Source organism: Carcharhinus amblyrhynchos, chromosome 5 (assembly GCF_965287045.1).
Source record: "Carcharhinus amblyrhynchos chromosome 5, sCarAmb.v2.hapA, whole genome shotgun sequence".
Classification (NCBI taxonomy): Eukaryota; Metazoa; Chordata; class Chondrichthyes; order Carcharhiniformes; family Carcharhinidae; genus Carcharhinus; species Carcharhinus amblyrhynchos.
Genome location: NC_137328.1, coordinates 96,601,198 through 96,618,905, shown reverse-complemented (window position 1 = coordinate 96,618,905; position 17,708 = coordinate 96,601,198). Strand labels below are relative to the sequence as shown.

The window sequence follows — 17,708 nt, the reverse complement described above, 5'->3', positions numbered from 1 at the left end:
GGAGAACACAGGGCAGTGGCTCAGACTTGCTTTTATGCAGAAAACTCAAGAACAGCAACATATTCGACAAAAACCTATTTTGTTGATTATATGAAACTAGTTTTGAAAGTTAGTTTTCTAGATAAAATCCGGTATGCAACCAAAATAGGCCATGCTCAATAGCAATGTCAAAACCTATCAGAACACAGTATTAAACACAGTGATTAACAAACCAGGGCCTACATTAGCAAAATTCATAACCAACACTGCAGAAAAACACATGCAGAGTAACCAAACCACACACTTTTGACAGGATATATTTATTTAAACATTAAATAAAAATTGTGTGGGCTAAACTTAAGTTTATATTTTTTTCCATTATCTAAGTATTCAGCAACTTCCATGATTAGAATGGCCTGACCAATGGACACTGCATTAACAGCATCAATGATTCACGGTCAAGCTGAAAGTTGGGAGTCAATGGTATTGGAAGAAATCACTCCTTGCTTTCCTCTCTTCCTGTGCAAGTAGGATGATGATGAAGCATTCCATTAACCCCAAAGGAAACATGATTGTAAACACAAAAGAGATGTGGAATTTGCCATTTCAGTCTATTTTCTACAATGATTTCTCTAAGCTATTCTAGTACATCAATCATTGCATTGTATGATTTATTAATCATAGAATTCCTACAGTGCAGAGGCGGTCATTCGGCCCATCGAGCCTGTACTGACAATAATGCCACCCAGGCACCTTCCCCGTTACTCCACATATTTACCCTACTAATACTCCTTACACTAAGGGACAATTTAGCACAGCCAATCCACCTAACTTGCACATCTCTGGAGTGTGTGAGGAAACCGGAGCAAACCCAGGCACAGGTGCAAACTTGACACAGGCAGACACCCAAGGCCGGAATTGAACCCAGGTACCTGAAATGTGAGGCAGCAATGCTAACCACTGTGCCACCCTACAATCTACCAGAGAAGTGAACCTTTATCTGCGCAAGTAAAAAAGTCACTTTTTTAGTTACGAGCCCAGTTTGACTGCATAGTGACAAAAGTGATTGCAAGTGCACAATTCAGTTCTAAGGTTATGTGCTAAATTCTTTCATCGTTTGAATGTACGATAGCAATCAGTATGGCAATATTTTGGAAAAAAACAATCAAAATTAAAATGTTCATCATTTGTCATTTTCAGCTTATTGAGTAAAACCATTAATTCTTGTGTCATGAACATTTGGAGTGGTGTGTTATTAGATCACATCCACACATAGCTTCCTGTAGCAATGGCTGAAACTTCAAGGCGGCAGCAGAGATCCCAGTTCCAGGGGGCTCCTCTACAAGCCACGCAGTGCCCAAAAAGGAAGGCCTCTCCTCAGAACCATGGAGAGACCGCCCAGTAGATTTCCATACATGGGCATTTAGTTTCCCAATTATTTTGGCCAGCAGTAATAGTTTAGGACCTGGGGATAGTTTCTCCCAAGCTTCAATTTACATAGAAATTAGTTTTCTAATTTCTACGTAAATTGAAAATTTAAAAAAAATTTCCTGTTCTTTCAGATGAGATTTTAAACTATGATCCTGTTTGTTTTTTCAGTTGAGCGCAAAAGATTCCATGTCATTTCTCTAGGAAAAAGAGTTCTTCCAAAGTCTTGGACAATATTTATTTAACAATACTAGAACAGAGTATACAATCCTTGAGTCATGTTGTTTGTAGAAACTAGCTGCACATATCTTGCTCGTGTTTCCCTACATTACATGAGTGACTACAATTCAAAAGCACATCATTACTTAGAAATGCTATGGAATTTCCTGAGGCTGTGTGAAGTTCCATTTAGAGTGCCAAAAAATGAAAAAAAAAACTTATTAATGCCTGCAAGCTATTAAGTTATTTGAAGCATTTCTCTAATATTGTTTTAGCTGTTGTAAATTAATATTTTTGAGAGTTGAGTTTTTACAGATTAAGGGCAGAATTTTCCCTTTTTTGCGCATAGTCCTGGCTGTGGTGAGAAAACTGGTGTGCAGTTTGCTGACTGCACAGCCGGCTTTTCTCGTCACATTGTGCAGCACCCTGTGCAGAAAAAAAAATTATAAGTGTTATTTGCAACAGAATAATAAATAAGTCAAGTTTAAATAAACTTTCCTGTCACACAATGATAACTACTGTATGCAAATTTCTCTCTTTCCTCATGATGCAAAGCGGTATAACAAAACCCTGCAGGCACAATAATTAGCATATAAAAAAAAGCAGATATATAACCTTCAAATCCAAAATTCATACGAAAAATTTCAACTGAGGAAAAATGAAGAAAATCAAGCGTAGACAAAATTTAAAACAATTTAAATTTGAAGCATTTCCAAAATCTGATAATATTGTCACTGTAAGAATCATAACTGCCCAATATTACTAATACACTTAGATGTTATAATTACTTCCCTCTTACATTAAAAAAAACTTTATCACTGTGCTATTCATTTTGGTTCTATCAATATAAGTTAGTATTTATTTTTATGATCTATCCAGATTCCAATTGCATATTAAAATCCTAATGCAGAGGCTTAATTTTAAAAGGGGTAATAGATTCAAAACTGCTTGGCAAATGCAAAATAAAAGTTTGAAAACACAGGATACAAACGAACCTGTGATTCAGGTTACAAGAATCAAGTTACAAGCATATTATGGGCCATCCACACAATGAAGATTACTAGTCGCTGCTAATTAGTTCTCCCACTAATTAAGAAAACTTGAAGAGGTAATGAAATTGGATGATGTGGGTGTTTCCATTTAATGCGACACATTGAAAATTAGCATCAGGTCTCACCACATGATACACTGGACACAATCCAAAGCATTGAGACACCAGCAACAATGCTTGCTTCATCATCTCCTTTCTAGACTGACTTACAGATGTGTGCCCACGATTGACCAGTTTGAGTTCATATCAGTTTTTATACTTGCTGTCTCAGAAGCAACTGTCTGAAAAATCAATTTTCAGATGTGATCTGCAACCAAATCAAGGCCAATTTTTTTGGAAGTTCATTTCATTGTCAAAATTCGTAAAAGGACTCCGAAAACATCTGAAGAAAGGTATTCATAAACAGTCCTCGGTAGTATAGAACTAAAATATTAATCAAAAGAGACATATTGTTGAAGCTTTTTGTCTTGCCCTCATCAGGACAAATGCAAGAATGCAACATTTCAAAAGATCACTATAATTTATATGGCAGGAGAAAAGTTGGCAAGTCAACCCTGACTGCTTGAGACTTTGTCATTGAGAAAGCATTTGGAATATTGGTACAGTTTTGATCCCCTATTTGAGAAAGGTTGTAGTTGCATTGGAGATGGTTCAGAGAAGGCTCATTAGAATAATTCCAGAGATCAGGGTTTATAGAACAAAGAACAGTACAGCACAGGAAACAGGCCCTTCGGCCCTCCAAGCCTGTGCCACTCATTGGTCCAACTAGACTATTCGTTTGTATCCCTCCATTCCCAGTCTGCTCATGTGACTATCCAGATAAGTCTTAAACGATCCCAGCGTGTCCGCCTCCACCACCCTACTTGGCAATGCATTCCAGGCCCCCACCACCCTTTGTGTAAAAAAAGTCCCTCTGATAACTGAGTTATAGTTCGCCTCTCTTACCTTGAGCCTGTGACCCTTCGTGATTGTCACCTCCAACCTGGGAAAAAGCTTCCCACTGTTGACCCTATCTATACCCTTCATAATTTTGTACACCTCTATTAGATCTCCCCTCATTCTCTGTTTTTCCAGGGAGAACAACCCCAGTTTACCCAATCTCTCCTCATAGCTAAGACCCTCCATACCAGGCAACATCCTGGTAAACCTCCTCTGCACTCTCTCCAAGCCTCCACGTCCTTCTGGTAGTGTGGTGACCAGAACTGGACGCAGTACTCCAAATGTGGCCTAACCAACATTCTATACAGCTGCAACATCAGACTCCAGCTTTTATTCTCTATACCCCATCCTATAAAGGCAAGCATGCCATATACCTTCTTCACCTGTACCGCCACCTTCAAGGATTTGTGGACTTGCACACCTAGGTCCCTCTGTGTTTCTATACTCTTGATGGTTCTGCCATTTATTGTATAACTCCTCCCTACATTAGTTCTTCCAAAATGGATCACTTCGCATTTATCTGGATTAAATTCCATCAGCCATTTCTCCGCCCAATTTTCCAGCCTATCAATATCCAACTGTATTGTCCTGCTGTATGTTCACCACTATCAGCAAATCCAGCCATCTTCGTGTCATCCGCAAACTTACTGATCACACCAGTTACTCCTTCTTCCAAATCACTTATATATATCACAAATAGCAGAGGTCCCAGTACAGAGCCCTGTGGAACACCACGGGTCACAGACCTCCAGCCGGAAAAATACCCTTCGACTGCTACCCTGTCTCCTGTGGCCAAGCCAGTTCTCTACCCATCTAGCCACTTCTCCTTGTATCCCATGAGCCTTTACCTTTTTTACCAACCTGCCATGAGGGTCTTTGTCAAACGCCTTACTGAAATCCATATAGGCGACATCCATGGCCCTTCCTTCGTCAACCGTTTTTGTCACCTCCTCAAAAAACTCCACCAAATTTGTAAGGCATGACCTCCCTCTTACAAACCATGCTGTCGGTCACTAATGAGATTGTTCCGTTCTAAATGTGCATACATCCTATCACTAAGAATCCTCCTCCAACAACTTCCCTACCACGGACGTCAAGCTCACCGGCCTATAATTACCCGGGTTATCCCTGCTACCCTTCTTAAATAACGGTACATTTGCTATCCTCCAATCCTCTGGGACCTCACCTGCGTCCAATGAAGAGACGAAGATTTCCGTCAGAGGCCCAGCAATTTCATCTCGTCTCCCTGAGCAGTCTAGGATAGATGCCATCAGGCCCTGGGGATTTGTCAGTTTTAATGTTCCCTTAAAGACCTAACACTTCCTCCCTTGTAATGGAGATTTTCTCTAAAGGGTCAACACCTCCCTCTGAGACACTCCCAGTCAACATGTCCCTCTTCTTTGTGAATACTGATGCAAAGTATTCATTTAGGATCTCCCCTATTCCCTTGGGTTCTAAGCATAATTCCCCTCCTTTGTCCCTGAGAAGTCCGATTTTTCTCTGACAACTCTTTTGTCCCTAACATATGAATAAAATGCCTTAGGATTCTCCTTAATCCTGGCTGCCTAGAATATTTCGTGACCTCTTTTTGCCGTTCTAACTCCCCGTTTGAGTTCTTTCCTACTTTCTCTGTATTCCTCCACAGCTCCATCTGTTTTCAGTTGCCTGGACCTAACATACGCCTCTCTTTTCTTTTTGATCAGATCCTCAATTTCTCTAGTTATCCACGGCTCTCGAATCCTACCTTTCCTTCCTTTTTACAGGCACGTCTTACAAAAAGCGATTGGGCAGTTTAGGCCTAGACTCCCTGGAGTTTAGAAGAATGAGAGGAGATTTACATGAGGTGTGCAAGACGATAAGGGGGGATTGACAATGTAGACATAATGAGGATGCTTTCTCTTGTGGAGCAATCATAGAATCCTTACAGTGAAGAAAGAAGTAATTTAGCTCATTGAACCTGTACCGACAACAATTCCATCCAAGCCTTATTCTTGTAACTCCACATATTTACCCTGCTAATTTAGCCTGACACACTAACAGGCAATTTAGTATGGCCAATCAACCTAATCCGCAAATCTTTAGACTGTGGGATGAAACTGGATCACCTGGAGGAAACCCATGCAGATGCAGGGAGAGACCACACAGACTGGCACTTTTCAGGTCTGGAAGTGGCGACCCTTGGCTGATTTGGAAGTGTGTGTGATATACAGTGCATTAAGATACATAAGGAAATCCTTGTATGTGACTACAAATTCAAAAATCAGCAGGTCTGGCAGCATCTGTGGAGAGAGAAAGTTGTTTTGCGTCTTCATGACTTCTTCAGTGCTCTGAAGAGGAGCTCTGAGAAGTCACATGGACTTGAAAAGTTAACTCAGTTTCTCTCTCCACAGATGCTCCCAGATCTGCTGACATTTTCCAGCATTTTCTGTTTTTGTTTCAGATGACAGCATCCACAGTATTTTGCTTTAGTTATACAGTTTTAGGTATTCATTTATGTAAAATTCTCTGTGATAATATATAAACACATGAAAACGCATGGTATATTGTTAGGATTATTTTTTATGAATTATCACAAGTAACCCATAACCTAAAAGCTATAAGTAGAACTATAATCAGGACCTTAAGGCTATTTGGTGAAAATGAAAATCAAATTTGTCCACAACTTTTAAGAATTCAACTCAATTTTGGGATGAAAAGTGATTTGAAGGCAAATTGTAGTTTTGAAAGCTACGAATGGATCCTTAAAATGAACAGTTGTTAAACTGTTTATATAAAGCTATTCAGGAGTACCATTAAACATATCCTAAATGAAATTGTGATGTCAATTGTTGTTAATGTTAAGCTAAGTTTATTTATTACTGTCACAAGTAGGCTTACAATGAAGTGAAGTTACTGTGCAAATCCCCTCATTGCCACACTTCAGTGCCTGTTCAGGTACACTAATGGACAATTTAGACTGGTCAATATACCTAATCAGCACGTCTTTCGGACTGTGAGAAGAAACCAGGGCACCCAGAGGAAACCCACACAACAACAGGGAGAACATGCGGACTCCACAGACAGTGACCCAAGCCAGGGATCGAACCTGGATCCATTGCGCTGTGAGGCAGCAGTTCTAACCACTGTGCCACTCAACAACGTTCATAGCAAGTAGGACAAGAATCAACGCATTGGGCCAGTTTGTTTATTCAGTTATATTACATCGGCAGTTGGTAGAATTTAAACCCAACTAATGTGTACCTACCAATGGTTGGCGTTGTTGTTGCACTTAAAGAAGCTGAGGACCCAATTGAAGATGTACTTTCTGCACGTGCCAGTGGGGCTACAGGAGGTGGACTGGTAGATGATATTGAAGTAGGACTGAATGATCTGGACTGGAAAAAAAGTCAGCATTAATACAGTATGCTCATGTAAAAGTTTGTAACTAAATATGAATCATTGTACAATATATTAGTAAGGTTCCAACTTGAATTCAGACACCAGATGGCAAAGTTGTAGCATACTATAGAGTAAATTATGTATTTCAGCAAAAAGGCTAGAATTCTCCAGTCTCACATGCCCTGCTACCACTGCCAGCAAGAACAAAGAATTTGGCACTCAGCCAAATCTCTGTTCATAGTAGTGGGACCAGATGATCTCAACTGCAGGCAAGACTGGAGAATTCACGTCAAAGACAAAAACAGATCATTACAGAAATCCTGTCAATTTAAAAATGTGTTGGAAAAAAAAACAAGAATTTAATTTTTTTTACTTTTATACAGTTCACTAAAGGACAAAGAACAAAGAACAAAGAACAAAGAACAACCCAGCACAGGAAACAGGCCCTTCGGCCCAACAAGCCCGCACTGCTGCATCTTCCTACACCTACCCTGCCCTGTGTGTACGTGAGTGGAACCTCTAATGTAGCCAGATTCAGGGGAGAATAGTGTCAATTTGGTACACCAATCAGCCTAAGAGCACATCTTTGGGGTTTGGGAGGAAACTGGAGCGCCCGGAGGAAACCCATGCAACCACAGGGAGAATGCGCAAACTCCCACAGACACAGGCCCAAATCCATGTATCTGCACAGCTAGCAGTGATAGTCACTGAGCTGTTGTGGCACCCGTCTGCTGGTCCAGGATTAAGCACACACAACGACACGAAGTACTAGGCCACTCCCGGAACCTCCAAGAGCAGCCCACGCACGACCCACCGTGTGCATGCCCCTCGTTTGACAACAAGGTGGACTGACACCTGTGGAATAAAAAGACAAAACGTTAACATGTAATACTACATTTCCGGTGTCGTCCCAAGGCTCTGTCCCTATTTAATACCCTGTACTATAACCCTCCATCCTTGTTTCACTCATGTGTCTATCTAAGTAAACCTTAAACAAGTCCAACGTGCCTGCCTCCACCACCCTACTCGGTAGCGCATTCCATACCCCCACGACCCTCTGCGTGAAAAACCTTCCTCTCATATCCAAATTATACTTCTCCCCCCTCACCCTTAGATCGTGACCTCTCGTAATTGTCCCCAATCTAGGGAAAAGCCTACCACTGTTGACTCTATCTATTCCCTTCAATATTTTATATACCCCTATCATATCCCCCCTTAATCTCCGTCTTTCTAAGGAGAAGAGCCCCAGTTTCTCCAACCTTTCCTCGTAACTCAGTCCTTCCATGCCAGGCAACATCCTGGTAAACCTCCTCTGCACCCTCTCCAGGGTCTCCACGTCCTTCTGGTGACCAGAACTGGACACAGTACTCCAAATGCAGTCTAACCAACGTTCTGTACAACTGATGCATTAGACGGCAGCTCTTATACTCTATACCCCTTCCTATAAAGGCTAGCATTCCGTAAGCTTTCTTCACAACCTTCTCTACTTGTGCCGACACCTTCAGAGACTTGTGCACCTGCACTCCCAGATCCCTCCGTATCTCTATACTCTTAATTGGTCTACCTTTTATCACGTAACTCCTCCCTGCATTATTCCTTCCAAAATGCATCACCTCGCATTTGTCAGGATTAAATTCCATCTGCCATCTATCTGTCCAATATACCAACCTATCTATATCCTGCTGTGTCACCTGACAGTCCTCCTCGGTATCTGCCAATCCTGCCATCTTGGTGTCATCCGCAAACTTGCTGATCACACCACGTACACTCTCTTCCAAGTAGTTTATATATACTACAAAGAGGAGAGGTCCCAGTACTGAGCCCTGCGGCACACCACTGGTGACTGGCCTCCAGCTAGAAAAGGTCCCCTCGACAACTACTCTCTGTCTCCCATTGCCCAGCCAGTTTTCGATCCACCTAGCTACCTGTCCTTGTATCCCATGTGCCTTAACCTTTTCTACCAGCCTACTGTGAGGGACTTTGTCAAACGCCTTACTGAAATCCATATAGATGACATCAACGGCTCGCCCATCGTCAACCGTTTTTGTCACCTCCTCGAAGATTTGTAAGGCAAGACCTCCCCCGAACAAAGCCATGTTGCGTATCCTTAATCAGATCGCAACGCTCCAAATGCTCATATATCCTATCCCTAAGAATTTTTTCCAATAATTTTCCTACCACTGATGTCAAACTCACTGGTCTATAATTACCAGGGTTATCCCTACTACCCTTTTTAAACAGCGGTACCACATTAGCTACCCACCAGTCTTCTGGGACCTCACCTGTGTCCAAAGAAGAGACAAAGATTTGCGTCAGAGGCCCAGCAATTTCATCTTTCACCTCCCTAAGCAGCCTGGGATAAATACCATCAGGCCCCGGAGCTTTATCTGTTTTTATGCTACCTAAAAACCTTAGTACTTCCTCCCTCGTAATGGATATTTCCTTCCACCGATCTACAGCTCCCTCCAAGACACTACACGACACCAAACCCCTCTCCTTCGTGAATACCGACGCAAAGTATTCATTCAGGATCTCCCCCATTCCCTCAGTCTTGATACATAGCTCCCCTCCTTTGTCCCTAAGAGGACCAATTTTCCCTCTGACCATTCTCTTGCTCCTAATATAAGAGTAAAATGCTTTTGGATTTTCCTTAATCCTATCAGCCAAAGCCATTTCATGCCCTCTTTTCGCCCTTCTAACTTCCCTTTTTAGCTCCCTCCTACTCTCTCTATATTCCTCCAGCGCACTCTCCATGCCCAGTTGTTTCGACCTAACATATGCCTCCCCCTTCTTCCTGACCAAGTCTTCGATACCTCTGTAATCCACGGCTCTCTAATCCTGCCTTTCCCATCTTTCCTCTTTACCGGCACATGCCTTTCCTACAACATTTTCAGTTTGCCCTTAAAAGCCTCCCACTTACCAACCGTGGACTTGCCAGCTAACAACCCCTCCCAGTGTCCTTCAGCTCCCTCCTAATCCAGCTATAGCTCGCCTTCCCCCAGTTCAGAACCCTCCCCTTCGGACGGCACTCATTCCTTTCCATTTTTATCCTAAAGTAGACGGACTTGTGGTCACTGTTAGCCACATGTTCGCCTACCTCAACCTCAACCACCTGCACCGGCTCATTTCCCAACACTAAATCCAGTATAGCCCCCTCCCTAGTCGGGCTAGTTATGTACTGCTCTAGGGACCCTTCCAACACACATTTTACAAACTCCTCTCCCTCCGTACCCCCAGCTCTAGGCACCTTCCAATCCACTCCAGGAAGATTAAAGTCACCCACTACAACCACCTTATTCTTTCTGCACCTATCTAAAATGCCTCTGCAACTACCTTCCTCCACTGACCTTGGGTTGTTGGGTGGCCTATAGTATACCCCTAGCATCGTAATCTCTCCCTTTTTATTCCTCAACTCCACCCACAGCGACTCAATCCCTAACTCCTCCATATTGTCCTCCCTCTGCACTGCTGTGATGTGCTCCTTTACTAACAACGCCGCCCCACCACCTATCTTCAACCCTCCTCTGTCGCACCTAAAACACTTATACCCAGGAACATTCAGCTACCAATCCTGCCCTTCACGTAACCACATCTCCGTTACTGCCACCACATCTAACTTCCTCACAAACATCAAGGCCCTAAGCTCATCCGTCTTACCCGTCACACTCCTCGCATTGAAACAGACAAGTTGATACTTAGGTTAGAATGCAAAATATATTCTATTGTTGAACTTCAAAGCACTTGCAATTTTTAAAGAAAATTATGTTAAAAAAACCCTTGTGCCTTGTGTTTGCCTACAGATTTAAGAGATATAACTTATGAAATAGATGGCAACAGGTTTAACACTTGGCAGCTAATTGTAGACCCAGTAAGATGTCTCACAACACCAGGTTAAAGTCCAACAGATTTATTTGGTAGCAAACACCACTAGCTTTCGGGGCTTTTCCCCTTCATCAGGTGAATGGGAGTTCTGATCACAAACAGGGCATATAAAGGCTCACACAGTTTACAGAATACTGATTAAAATGTGAGTCTTTACAGCTAATCAAGTCTTAAAGGTGCAGACAATGTGAGTGGAGATAGCACTAAGCATAGGTTAAAGAGATGTGCGTTGTCTCCAGACAGGACAGTAAGTGAGATGTTGCAAGCTCAAGCAAGTCATGGGGGTTACAGACAGTGTGACATGAACCCAAGATCCCGGTTGAGGCCATCCTCATGTGTGCGGAACTTGGCTATCCAGATCATAACTAATTGTAGACTCAGTGGAAGCATCCAAAGAAATTTTTAGTTTCTCATTTCAACAGACAGCTATAAGCACTGGCTCCACAATAAGTGATCAGACCATACGACATAGGAGCAGAATTAGGCCACTCGGCCCATCAAGTCTGCTTTGCTATTCAATCAAGGCTGATATTTTTCTCATCCCCATTCTCCTGCCTTTTTCCCATAACCCCTGATCCCCTTGTTAATCAAGAACCTATCCATCTCTGTCTTAAAGACATTCAATGACCTTGCCTCCACAGTCTTCTGCGGCAAAGAGTTCCACAGTTTCACCACTCTGGCTGTAGAAATTCCCCCTCATCTCTCTTTTAAAGTCCCTTTAATATGAGGTTGTGCCCTCTGGTTCTAATTTTTCCTACTAGTGGAAACATCCTCTCCAAGTCCTCTCTATCCAGGCCCCACAGGATCCTGTAAGTTTCAATAAGATCCCCTCTGATCCTTCTAAACTCCAATGAGTACAGACCCAGAGTCCTCAACCATTCCTCATACGACAAGCTCTTCACTCCAAGGATCATTCTAATGAATCTTCTCTAGTTCCTTTCCATGACCAGCACATCCTTCCTTACATACAGACCCAAAACTGCTCACAGTACTCCAAATGGGGTCTGATCAGAGCCTTATACAACCTCAGAAGTACATCCCTGCTTTTGTATTCTCGCCATCTTGACATGAATGCTAACACTGCATTTGCTAACTGCCAACTGAACCTGCACGTTAACCTTAAGAGAATCTTGAACAAGGACTCCCAAGTCCCTTTGTGTTTCTCTAAGCACTTCCCCATTTAGAAAATAGTCTATACCTCCATTCCTCCTTCCAAAGTGCATAACCCTACACTTTTCTGATGAAATCAGAACACGTAACCTTAATGTTTCAAATGATTTTAGAAAAAAATTCTCTCTTCTTTGCCACCATTGCCCCCCAAAACCTAATGTATTTTCTTTCTATTTCTGAAACTGCTAATTCACAGGTGCTAACATCCCTCCAGACCAACACCAAAGTGACTGATTGTCAGATTAGAAGTTAACAAGTATCACAGGTTGTTTGGAGTAGGGTAAATCTAATATCCCATTGTAAATACCAATAACATTGAGGGATATGAGGGTAGTGTGGGAAAATCGTTTTGAGATAGCCGTGATCTAGCTGAATGAAACAGAAAGTTGTTCCTTTCTATATTCCTAGTAATTCATTTTATGCCATTATAGAATAACTCAAAAGTAGTTTAAATATCATGATTTTAAAAACATATTGCAATTTCACGATGAGGAATATTGTCCCTTAGCTCTTGGCATGCTGTGTGCTCAGCTGTCCTCATCTCTTCAACGGCAGCTGTAACTTTAGTTTTTGGGATTACTTCATTAGATCTTCCATCACCTCCTCTTCTTTAACTCGGCTGCAGTTATAAATTAGATGATGTTGTGGGCCTGATGACCTGCATGATCTTTAACTGCCGTCTTTCAAGCATTGGAGAAACTGGCAACTTCAAGGCAAGGACTTGGTTTTGGGAGGTAAGTGTCTTCACATCTACCTCCTGAATTCACGTGCCTGTCTGTGAAGCTTCAGCGATCAGGTCCCCCATAATCCACATGGCCTTCAGCTTTAAGACCAGTGATCCACAATGAAGCCTCAAATGCTTTTCTTTCCTTCCGCCCCCTTCCTCACACCAGCAAGGACAAAAAATAACGAAAAGTAGAATTATGTTCACTAGTACTTGGTATGGAGGATAAAAACAAAAAATGTGTTCCAAGGTCATATCTGGATTTGACTACTTTATATCAATGGTGATCTAATTGAGGTACTTAAAATGTGAAAAGGATTTCAATGGGTAAATATACAGAAACCATTTCTTCTATAGGGAATGAAGAGCAAGAGGATATAATCTTAAAATTTGACCTACATCATTTAGAATGAAAGTCAGGAAATACTTTCGCACATAGGGTAACTGAAATCTGGAATTCTCATCCCCAAAAAGCTGCAGATATTTGATTTGATTTATTATTGTCACATGTATTAGTGTTCAGTGAAAAGTATTGTTTCTTGCACACTGTACAGTCAAAGCATACTGTACATAGGCAACGAAAGGAAAATGTAGTGTTACAGCCATAGCTAGGGCGTAGAGAAAGATCAACTTAGTGTGAAGTAGATCAATTCAAAAGTCTGATGGCAGCAGGCAAGAAGCTGTTTTTGCGTCAGTTGGTGCATGTCCTCAAACTTTTGTATCTTTTTCCTGATAGAAGAAGGTGGAAGAGTACGTCTGGACTGTGTAGGGTCCTTGATTATGCTGGCTGCTTTGCCAAGGCAGCAAGCAGTGTAAACAGTGTCAACGGATGGGAGGCTGGTTTCATATTGCAACAACTGGAGGTTTCCAGACTGAGATTGGCAGATATCTACCAAGAGATATAGTATAAAGGTGGGTAGATGAAATAGATCTGTAGATCAGCTATGATCTAACTGAATGGTAGAGCCAACTGGAGAGAAAGTTCCTGCTAACTGGAATGTAGAGAGGTTCAAGTGCTTTTGAAGTCTTTCCAGTTAACCATGTGGTCAACAAGTCAGCTGAATGGAAAGATTTTAAATAGGATCCTTTATTACCCAACTAAATAGGTAAATTCCAAACTCTCTAGCCAAATACAAAGTAGCTTGTTAATTTTAATGGACCAAGCAACAAAACAGATGCCTATACGTAGCATTTCAGGGAATTATCTCATCACGAATCGAACTGTGGCAGGCTATGGTGGATTCAGTGCGCTGGGTAAGACAAAAAGGTTTTGATTGGGTAAAGGGGGCTGTTCTCCTTAGAAAGACGGAGGATGAGGGGAGACCTAATAGCGGTGTATAAAATTATGAAGGGCACAGATAGGGTGAACAGTAGGAAGCTTTTTCCCAGGTCGGAAGTGACAATCACGAGGGATCACAGGTTCAAGGTGAAGGGGGCGAGGTTTAACTCAGATATCAGAGGGACGTATTTTACACAGAGGGTGGAGGGGGCCTGGAATGCACTGCCAAGCAGGGTGGTGGAGGCGGACATGCTGGGAGCATTTAAGACTTATCTGGATAGCCACATGAACAGACTGGGAATGAAGGGATACAAACAAATGGTCTAGTTGGACCAATGACAGGCGCAGGCTTGGAGGGCCGAAGGGCCTGTTTCCTGTCCTGTATTGTTCTTTGTTGTTTGCAAACAGGCTTTTGGCTGTGGACCTGGTTAGAACTGGTTCAAGCTGCAGCCTATAGAATAATGGAAAGGTACTTACTGAGAGGTTGCTTAAGTTGTGAAACCTGCCAGCAACAGAGAAAGAGGTGATAAAAAGAGGGACACGAGGAAACTGTTTTTTGTTACGACACTGTGCTGCTGGACTTTTTTTTATTCATTTGTGGGACATGGGCATCGCTGGCTGGCCAGCACTTATTGTCCAATCCTAGCTGCCCTTGAGAAGGTGGTGGTGAATTGCCTTCTTGAATTGTTGCAGTCCATGTTCTGTGGGTTGCCCCACAATGCCATTTGGGAGGGAATCCCAGGATTTTGACCCAGCGACTGCGAAGGAACAGCGATATGTTTCCAAGTCAGAATGGTGAGTGGCTTGGAAGGGAACTTACAGGTGGTGGTGTTCCCATTTATCTGCTGCCCTTGTCCTTCTAGATGGAAGTGGTTGTGGGTTTGGAAGGTGCTGTCTAGGGATCTTCGGTGAATTGCTACAGTGCATCTTGTAGATAGTACACACTGATGCTACTGAATGTCACTGGAGGAGGGATTGAACGTTTGTAGATGTGGCGTCAGTCAACTGGGCTGCTTTATCCTGGATGGTGTCAAGCTTCTTGAGTATTGCTGGAGCTGCACCCATCCATCACACTCCTGACTTGTTGCCTTGTAGATGGTGAATAGGCTCTGGGGAGTCAGGTGAGCTACGCTCGCCGCAATATTCTTAGCTTCTGACCAGCTCTTGTAGCCATTGTGTTTATGTGGTAAGTCCCGTTGAGTTTCTGTGAGGGATTCAGTGATGGTTACATCATTGAATGTTAAAAGATGGTGGTTAGATGTTTCTAATTGGTGATGGTTATTGCCTGGAATTTGTGTGGTGCAAATGTTCTTTGCCACTTGTCAGCCCAAGCCTGGATATTGTCCAGATCTTGTTGCATTCGAACATGCACTGCTTCAGTACCTAAGAAGTAACGAATGGTGTGAAACATCGTGCAATCATCAGCGAACATCCCCACTTCTGATCTTATGATAGAGGGAAAGTCATTATGAAGCAGCTGAAGATTGTTGGGCCTGGGACACTATCCTGAGGGACTCCTGCAAAGATGTTGTGGAGCTGAGATTACTGTCCCTCCACAACCACAACCATTTTCCTATGTACCAGGTATGACTCCAACCAGTGGAGAGTTTGTCCCCTGATACCCATTGGTTCCAGTTTTGCTAGGGCTCCTTGATGCCACTGAATGCCATGTGCCTTCGAAATAAAAGTGTGCAACCTAAAGCTTTGTGCTTCATCACTGACTCTCCAAAGATCCAGGATTTGAAGCTAAAATCTAACAGTTTGAAGCTAGAATCCAACACGTTCCTCAATTGATAAAAAAGAGGGGATCTGTGCCATCAACCCTTGGAAATTTTAGAAACTTCCAGTAGCCTCTCCCACTGTAGTAGGCATGTGGTCGTTTCCACAGCTGTTACATACTTAAGTTAAGAAATTCATTTTGGGATTCCTGCATGCAAACCCGCACAATCACAGCACACTAAAAAGCACCAGCCATACAAATCAACTGCTATGACCTACAAACAGGTTACAGTAGATAATGCACCTGGACTTTGTAGAATTGACAATCCTGAATGCATGTTAATTAAAAGAAATGGAGATAGTATTAGTTATTATTTAAATAAAGTGTTAGACAGGTAGATTTGAAATACCTAAGAGTCAAGAGGAGGGATCTCCCCAGGGCATAAACCTATTTTTATTTAACATCTCAGAGAAATGTTGCAAACTATTTCACATAAATGAAGTACTCTGAAGTGAGTGGGCTGTTGCTGAAGGCACATACAGTTTTTGTTTTGTGCATGGCATAGCCCAGGACAGTAATGAAATGACTAAAAATCTATGATTTTTGCTGCTGTTTGAAATAACCAACTGAATTCTATTTTTCTTTTTGAATAGCACTATGAAATCTCTTAATATCCATGGAACAGACAAATGGGACTTAAGTTTAATTTTCATCTAAGGCCAGCACCTGTAACATGAACACCTCAATTTTAAAATACTGATCCTGCTGCTCCAATTTCTTCAAGGCCTCGCCTCTCTTCTTCTCTGTAATTTCCTTCACCCTTTCAACTCAGGACTGTTGTGCATTCCTCACTTTGTTCAGTGATCTAGGTCCTAAGTTTTGAATTCATTCCCAACCCAAAACTCTCTACCTTTCTATCCTTTAAGGCATCTCCCTTTAAGCAAGATATTAGATACTTGTTCGAATATCTCTTCTTTTAGCTCCATCACTTTTTTGTTTGATACAAATATTTGAAAATTGTAACAGGTCAAACAGCTTTCTGTGCTGTAAAACTCTTATAGGGCACGATCTTACTGGCCATTCATGCCACACTCCCTCTGCAGCAAAGTTGCAGAATTTGGCACCCAGCCAAATCTCTATTCACTGCAGCAGGATGGGGAAAATCCTGCTGTTAACATTCCATCCTCTGACTTTATATCCTGGTATCTGTGCCAGCACTCAAGAGTTAGCACAAAGTAACTTTAACATAAATTTATAAACATTTTTTATTAATTCCAAATAGAGATACTTCTGCAAGAATAATTACATCAGCAATAATGATTTACAGTATTAAAGGAAAAAGGGCCTTACCATTTCATTAATTCCACCCAGTTTTCCTGCCGAAAGCTTTGGTCTAGAAGCAGGACGTAGTGGTGGCACAATCATACTTGTATTAAGAGGGGTGGTAGGTCTTGCTGGGGGTGTTACTGAAACGGGAGGAAATGATTGAGAGAAGCAAAAAATAAGATTGTGAGAAATACCAGTTGACAAAATGACATACGATCACATTTTCCAACTGTTGTTTCTACCATTTATAAAGGATGCAATTAGATAATGCACAGGATTGTGAAGAATGCTGCAATATGAATGCAGCATTCATTTCACAATATACTTATGCTTAGAGTTTGATTTTCAAAATTTTTTTCAAAAATCAAAAGGCTGTTACGTTTGGAGTAATGAGAACTCTCATACTATATACATCAATGAAATTGAAAGCTAGTCGCACAAAATTCATAGCTAATTGCTATTAACAAGAAACTTTATAGTATAAAATAGTAACAAAAACTATGTACTTGCAAATAGACCGTCCATGACAGCAACATGAAGTTTCAGAGTTATCATGTTAACTTGTTAAATTTACATATAGCCTTATCATATCAAAACATTCCAGGCAGGGACT

The 17,708-nt window shown here is 41.8% G+C and overlaps 1 protein-coding gene across 6 annotated transcripts in view; it reads right to left on the bottom strand.

Moving 5' to 3' along the window:
• fcho2 (FCH and mu domain containing endocytic adaptor 2) overlaps nt 1-17,708 on the bottom strand; it is a 195,385-nt gene that overhangs the window by 29,202 nt on the left and 148,475 nt on the right. For 4 of the 6 annotated variants that reach the window (XM_080189247.1, XM_080189248.1, XM_080189249.1 and 1 more), the window contains 2 exons: nt 17,120-17,235; nt 6,861-6,990 (listed from right to left, as the gene is read on the bottom strand). In XM_080189247.1, the coding sequence (XP_080045373.1) occupies nt 6,861-6,990; nt 17,120-17,235 (246 nt within the window). Of the gene's footprint in view, nt 1-2,241; nt 2,275-6,860; nt 6,991-17,119; nt 17,236-17,708 lie in introns of all 6 variants that reach the window. The other 2 variants (XM_080189245.1, XM_080189246.1) reach the window with 1 other exon arrangement.